Here is a 6795-nt window from a genome sequence, read left to right as displayed (position 1 = left end):
ACACCTCTGGAGTTGCAGGCGTCCATATGCTACGGTGACTGCTTACCCATCAGGCCGGCCGAATGCTTGTTTGCCAGCGTCGTGGTATTAAAAAAGTTTTCTCAGCATTCTGGAAGTCTCCCTCGTTCTACGTGACATTAAAGTGAAAATATTTATACATCACGACTACACTAACTTGACTATTTTCGTCGCTAGCGACATGTTGTACCCATCAGGGGTCCTTCCTTAGCCTTGAGTGCTCGCGTCGGCGGCACTCCGTGCACCGCACGCAATAGTCAAGTGAGTGTAGCCGTTATATTTAAATATTTTAGATTATATCGCACAAAAGTTTAATGTGGACATTAAAGCTCTCCAAGGGACATCTACGTTTTGGATCTATTCCCATGCAAGCCTATCAAAAGACCGGGTTTTATAGATCAGTGAAATCTAATAAGAATATAATACTGAGCAAGTAAAATAACCTTTTCAAAAATATGTGTTTACTTGCTTCTCCGTAACCTTTAGGTATAAAAGGTACCTATTTTAATTGTGTTGTATTTAAGAACATTAAGGTGTAATTCTATCAGATAACAAAGACGACTCTTCGTTATTATGTTTCTTGTTTAGTATTTAGTCGAAATAAGAACTAAGTAAATCTATTGTATTCTGAAAAGTAATGTTGAGAATTTTTAATCTCTTTCAACGGTAACTATGTTATTTTAAATCCAAAGAAAAAGTATAATACAAATTTTATTACCTGCTTAAATAGATTTTATTATGAACGTTTCATTTATCTTGATACTTTTGATCTTTCAATACTTCTATAATTAGACCGTAAGGTCATATAATTAGATATTCGATTATGTTTAGTTTATATACTGCATATTTCTGCTGAAAAGTTTTAGAAAGAAAAAAAAATACAACGGGTTGCATACTTCCTCTCCTACACCGCGCGGCGGTCTACTGGCTTAAATGACATTGTAACAGTTTTTCGATCAGGTCACGTGTCCGTCTTACTAATTATCAATCTGACGAATCTGTCGGTCACGTGACCTGTCGCGAGTTTAACTTTTTTTCCCATCACAAAAAGTGCACAGCGCCGCGCGCCGCTAAAGAAGTTTTCACTTCAAAAACTTGCTCTCTACCCAGTTTACTAACTACCGAGGTGCCAATGTACCGAATATAGACCGCACCGATCTACCAACTGACTATATAGTAATAATATATATTGGAATGTCACAGTTTTCAATTCAAAACGTGTTCAAAACGGACAGCTTAAAATAATTTACCTTAGTATTGATTACTTTTTGACCTGAAAACGCTGGTGGCCGGTTGTAGTCCCCACTCATCTATCTGCGGTGGCAGCATGGTGCCATTTTTATCACTTGCCACTTTCGCGCTTACATATTTGATAGAACGTGACAGGCATGGTGACAAATGATAAAAAGCCGACCATCTTAGCCCTACTGACAGCGGTAACGTGTTATTCGGCCCAATTGGCTCTTTAAAATACGTCAAATTGGGTGTCAAAAGTATCCGTTTTGTTTGAGTTGACCTAATATTTGAGACATCTTAAAGTTCGAATCGGGCAGTGTCCGTGTTTTTAACGTTTCGGGCAAAGGGTAAGGCCTTGTTGGGATTAGTCCGGTTTCCTCACGATGTTTTTCTTTCACCGAAAAGCGACTGGTAAATATCAAATGATAATTCGTACATAAGTTCCGAAAAATCATTGGTACGAGCCGGGGTTTGAACCCGTGACCTCCAGGTTGCAAGTCGCACGCTCTTACCACTAGGCCACCAGCTTCTGTGTGATAGTATTTTCGTTATTCGTTATTCGTATTCGCGGGCTGGGTTTCCGCAACTCGACGTCGCAATTCGCGCCTATTTTGCGTGATGGTGGGTTGACGGCACTACTCCTGCCAACCCAACTCTACCAGGAAGCCTAGCAGACCCTTGATGTTGCCGACGACTTCTGGGAGAGACCCCGGGGAACCGAGGTATTGTGCCCGGTATTCTGCCACCCCTGGGCATTCAAGAATGACGTGGGCGGCTGTCTCCTCCTCCTCCATGCACGCTCTGCAGAGGGGGCTATCTGTAACACGTAGGGTTAATAGGTGTTTGTTTAGTGGGGCGTGGCCGGTTATGGCCCCAGTCAAAAGCCGGAGCTGTGGCCTCTTCAGCTGTCTCAGCCTCCTCGACAAACCGGGGTCGATTGTCGGGAGGGCCTCCTTCGCCTGCCTGCACGTGCCTAGGTTAGACCAGTACTGTTGGTGTTTTACCTTGGTGTTGCGTCTCAGCATGTTCCGGAGCCAGGCATAAGGCAGAGGTATGATTGGCTCCGGTCCTGCCACCCTCAGTTCCGAGCCACCTCTCGCCAATATGTCGGCTGCATCGTTCCCTCGCGAGTTGCTGTGTCCCTTAATCCACTGCAGAGTTACGCTGGTGGTGGTGCTTACCTCTGACAGAGCCTTGTGGCATTCGTAGATTAGCCCTGAGGTCAAAGTATAACTTTGCAGAGCTTGCAGTACTGACCGACTGTCAGAGAGTATGCGGATGGGGTAGTCCTCTACTTTCCTTGAGACGATTGCGTGTGCTGCCATTATGATGCCCATACATTCCGCCTGGAAGACTGTGTTGTGGGCGCCTAGTGGTGTTGAGATATGTATGTTTAGGTCCTCTGAGAATACTCCCGCGCCAGTGCCTGACCTTGTCTTTGATCCATCCGTGAAGATTCTCAGCTCTCTCGGGTTAAGTCCTTCACGAGGTTCTTCGTGTAACTGTATCTTGTATTTCTTGTCGAAGATGTATTGCCTGGGTATCCTGTCAGTCACCGCTTCTATTAGCGGTTCCTTACCTATCGCCTCGTAGAGGATCTCGGTGTGTGGTACCCTGGGTGGTCTCCAGAGATTCGATTTTTTGAGACGTACCGCCGAAGCTAGCGCTTCCTGTTGTATAAAGAGGTGCAGCGGCGGCAGGCCCAGTAAAGCTTCCAGGGCCGCGGTTGGTGTTGTCCTCATGCAGCCCGTAGTCGCCAAACAGGCCAACCTCTGGAGTCGTTGTAGTTTAGCTTCAACTGTGGATAGTTTGGTGCGTGGCCACCAAACTATTGCACCGTAGCTTATTATTGGTCGTATGACTGCCTGGTAAAGCCATAGAGTGATCTTGGGGGTTAGCCCCCAGGTTCTACCCACCATTCTACGACATTGCCAGAATACGACCGTGGCTTTGTCAATTTTGCCGTTTAAGTGATTACTCCAATTCAATTTGCTGTCAAGTATTACCCCTAAATACTTTACCTCTGCAGATAGTTGGAGTTCAGTGTTGAACAGTTTGGGAAGGCAGAAGTTTCCCAAGTTGCGTTTGTTGGTGAACATAACCAGCTCAGTTTTGTTGGGATTGACTGAGAGTTCGTTGTTAATACACCAGCGCTCCACGATGGCTAGTGCAGAGCGGGTAACATCGCATACCGTACCTGAATGATTGCCGCTCGTCAGTATCATATATCGTCAGCATAGCCGATTGTGTAATAGTGATTGTTGTTTAGTGTGGTGATCAGGTCATTCACCACCAGGTTCCATAGTAGTGGTGATAGGACTCCTCCTTGGGGGCATCCTTTTGCCACTAATGCTTGTTGTGTTTCGCCCGTCCCGAGTTTGATGGTTCGCTGGCTCAACATGTTGTTTATCCATTCTGTCATAACTGCATTCGCGCCATGTCTTACCAGTGCTGCTGTAATGCTGCTGAACCTGGTCCTGTCGAAAGCCCCTTCTATGTCTATGAAGGTTCCTAAGCACATGGATCTGTTCTTGATCGCCACCTCAATCTTACTTACCACTGCATGAAGTGCCGATTCTGTAGATTTGCCAGGGCTATAGGCATGTTGGTTTGGATGCAAGGGCACATTAATTAGCACCCTCTCCCTAAGGTACCTGTCACACAACCTCTCTAATGTTTTCAGCATGAAAGAGGTCAGACTGATGGGCCTGAAGGATTTGGGGTCCGAGTAGTCGCTTTTACCTGGTTTCGGTATGAAGATAACCTTGACCTCCCTCCATTGCTTCGGCACGTATCTGTGTGCCAGACAGGCGCGCAGAACGATGGTCAGCTTCAGAGTGAGATGCTTCCCGCCCCATTTAAGAAGCGCAGGGAAGATCCCATCCATACCTGGAGATTTGAAGGAGTCAAAGCTGTTTAGGGCCCACTGCGTGCGCTGCGGGCTGATTACCTCATATGTCTGTAGCCACTCGCCTTCCGTCGGGGTGGTTGTCTCCATCTCGTTCCAACTTACTGGGTGCGATATCACGCAGTCCGGGAAGTGCGTTTGCACTAGGACCCGTTCCGCCTCCTCCGGTGAGTTTGTGAGAGAGTTGTCTGGCTTACGCAGGGATCCTAAGGTTATGGTCGAGTTGGTGGAGAGGACCTTCCTTACCCTGTTGGCCTGCGTGGTGGTCTCGATGTCTGTACAGAATTTGCGCCAAGAGTTTGTGCTTCTGTACCTGAGACGTTTTTTGTACTTGGCCTTGGTGGACTTATAGTTGTCCCAGTCCTCGTCAGCGCCTGTGTTCATAGCTCTGTTCAGTTGCCTCCTCATCTTGCCCCTGAGTCTCTCCAGCTCAGGTCCCCACCAGTTTTTTTCCCTCTGCTTCTGGTCGGTGGGGTCGATAAGGGGCATGCTTGATGGTAGCAATCCAGAATGGTGCTCGTGAGAATGCTTACCTGTTCCTCTATGCCCGCTGTGCCTTCTATTCTAGGGGACCCTCCAGCTGTTTCAATGTTGTAGACAATCGCACCGTGTAAAGGTCACGATTCATCTTGCGTGGGTTCCGCCTGGGCACTGCTGCTCGTGTTTCTACCTGAATGTCAAATCGAATCCACTTGTGGTCTGAGCACGATACCTCCTTCGATACATGCCAGCCCGAGATTAGTCTCGATGCTTTTTCGGTTGCTAGGGTCAGGTCAATGATTGTCCTGCTGCGTCTGTTTACAAATGTCGGTTCTGAACCTGTGTTAAGGAGGTTGAGGTTTGTAGTGAATAGGTACTCGACGAGCTTCTTACCTCTCTCGTTACCTGCTTCCATCCCCCATAGGGGGTGATGCGCGTTCGAGTCGGTGGCCACGATGAGCTCGAGCCCTGCCTCTTCGCAGTAGTTGACCAGCCTTGCCATGTCGTGCGGTGGTGGTTCTTCAGCCTCCGGCATATACACAGAGGCTACTACCACCTCCTGCAGGCTGGAGTCTTGCGCCCCGTGCAGTTTTATAGCGCACAGGTCTCTGGAACAGAAGCTCGTTAGAGGTTGCGCATGTATGTTATTGGTTGTGTAGATGCAAGCCCGGGGGTTGTCCGGGCCCGAGTAGACTGTTAGCTTACCTCCTAAGTTGCGGAGTCCGCAGACAGAGCCCCTTCTGACCCACGGCTCCTGGATCAGAATTACGGCTGTTGTGTTGTCCTCCAACCACTTCCGGATCTGCGCCGTCGCCGTTTCGCTGTGGTGGAGGTTGGCTTGGAGGAATTTACCAATGGGCGAAGGGAGTTCCTTCACAAGGATCACCCTCCTCCGCCGACATCGGCTCCTCCTCCTCCTTGTCGATGGCCAACTTCCCTAGCCCCTGCGCGCATTCCCCCTCACTCTCCGAGGAGTCACGAAGAAGTTCTTCTTCGTTCTCCTCGGAGACGGAGGGAGGTTGCGCTGGAGCTTGCGACTCAGGCACCTGGACTTCGTCCATGGGTTCCTGCGTCGCCCCGGAAGTGTCCATGGGCTCGGACGGTGCAGCGGCTTCGCCACCAGTGGCGACAGTGCTAACAGGGGGCGGCTGCTCCCTGAATTTTCCTCGTGCCCCCTCGAACTTCACGTACACCGACCCCAGCATAAAGCCAAGTCGGCGCCCGCGGTCCACCAAGGGTTGCACCACTGTCTCCGGCACGCTGACGACAGCGAACGTTTCCGTTCCCTGCACCTCGCGCCGGTTGAGTAGCCAGCGGTCTATTTCCGCCCACGGGTTCTGGTACCGAAGGGCTCGGCCTACTTCGCCAAAGTCCTTCCAGACGCCCGGGAACAGGATGCCGCATCGTACTCGCTTTGGCACCTCGCTGAGGCGCCTGACCACCACCTTCTCCCCCTTATCGAGGGTGATGGTGGCCACGCTGCGCTTGAGCCATGCTAGCGTAGCCTGATCCTCGCACCACAATCTCAAGGAGCCATTAGCCCAGGTAGGCTTGCCCCTGAAGATCGGTCCCGCGGGAAGGCTTTCGGTCGGCTGCTTTGCCTCCTGTGAGAGCAGGGCTAGCAGTTGCCTCTGGACCTCCTCCGACTGTTGCGGGCTCAGGTGTCCCGAGGTGGCAGTGGTCACTGCCATCAGTAGGTCCGCCTTTGCAGCCTCCGCATAGTCGGCATGGGGGGTTTCACCTCGCGGTCCAGTCTTCTGCCTCTTAGGCTCGCCCCTGGGGGATATGGTCTCGTCAAGACGAGCCCTCTTGGCAGACGACCGGGCCCCTTGGTTACTCCCACCCTCGGCCCTGGTTCCTTTCGCCCCTTTCCCCTGGAGGGGGGCGCGGTTTGCTGCTGGTGGGCCAGCTGCTGCCCGCTCCCCATCCTTTCCAGGGGCGCCTTGTTGGGGCTCCGGGGCGGTGTTGTTCAGGGCCGCTTGGGCCCTTCTGTATCTCTGCCGTTGCTTCCTGTTACGCTTGTGCGGCTTAGCCGCGGCTGTAACAGGTGGAGGCGGGGGCACAGGAAGTTCAGCCCGTTTACCGGGCTTTCGCTTCCGCGCCTTCCTGGACTCGTGTACGGTCCAGCCAGCCTCCAGCTGGGCAGAGATAGG

At 50.9% G+C, this 6795-nt stretch overlaps 1 protein-coding gene across 1 annotated transcript; it reads right to left on the bottom strand.

Moving 5' to 3' along the window:
* Positions 1 to 1803: 1803 nt before the first annotated feature.
* Positions 1804 to 5489, bottom strand: LOC133534392 (uncharacterized). Its single transcript, XM_061873484.1, has 2 exons — positions 5036 to 5489; positions 1804 to 2071 (listed from the first exon to the last, which is right to left on the bottom strand). The coding sequence occupies exons 1-2, from the start codon at positions 5175 to 5177 to the stop codon at positions 1890 to 1892; spliced, it is 324 nt and encodes a 107-aa protein (XP_061729468.1). The 5' UTR covers positions 5178 to 5489; the 3' UTR covers positions 1804 to 1889.
* Between the last annotated feature and the right edge of the window lie 1306 nt (positions 5490 to 6795).

The sequence above is a fragment of the Cydia pomonella genome, unplaced genomic scaffold (assembly GCF_033807575.1).
Source record: "Cydia pomonella isolate Wapato2018A unplaced genomic scaffold, ilCydPomo1 PGA_scaffold_95, whole genome shotgun sequence".
Taxonomy (NCBI): Eukaryota; Metazoa; Arthropoda; class Insecta; order Lepidoptera; family Tortricidae; genus Cydia; species Cydia pomonella.
This window is presented reverse-complemented; position numbering and strand designations above follow the sequence as displayed.

Bases quoted from the DNA above. Each gene is read 5' to 3' on its own strand.
- LOC133534392 (XM_061873484.1), bottom strand. From the start codon at position 5,177: ATGCCGGAGGCTGAAGAACCACCACCGCACGACATGGCAAGGCTGGTC. The intron at 2,072-5,035 runs GTAAGAAGCTCG...TACGTGTTACAG, and splicing joins GGAAGCAGGTAACGAGAGAG to ATAGCCCCCTCTGCAGAGCG.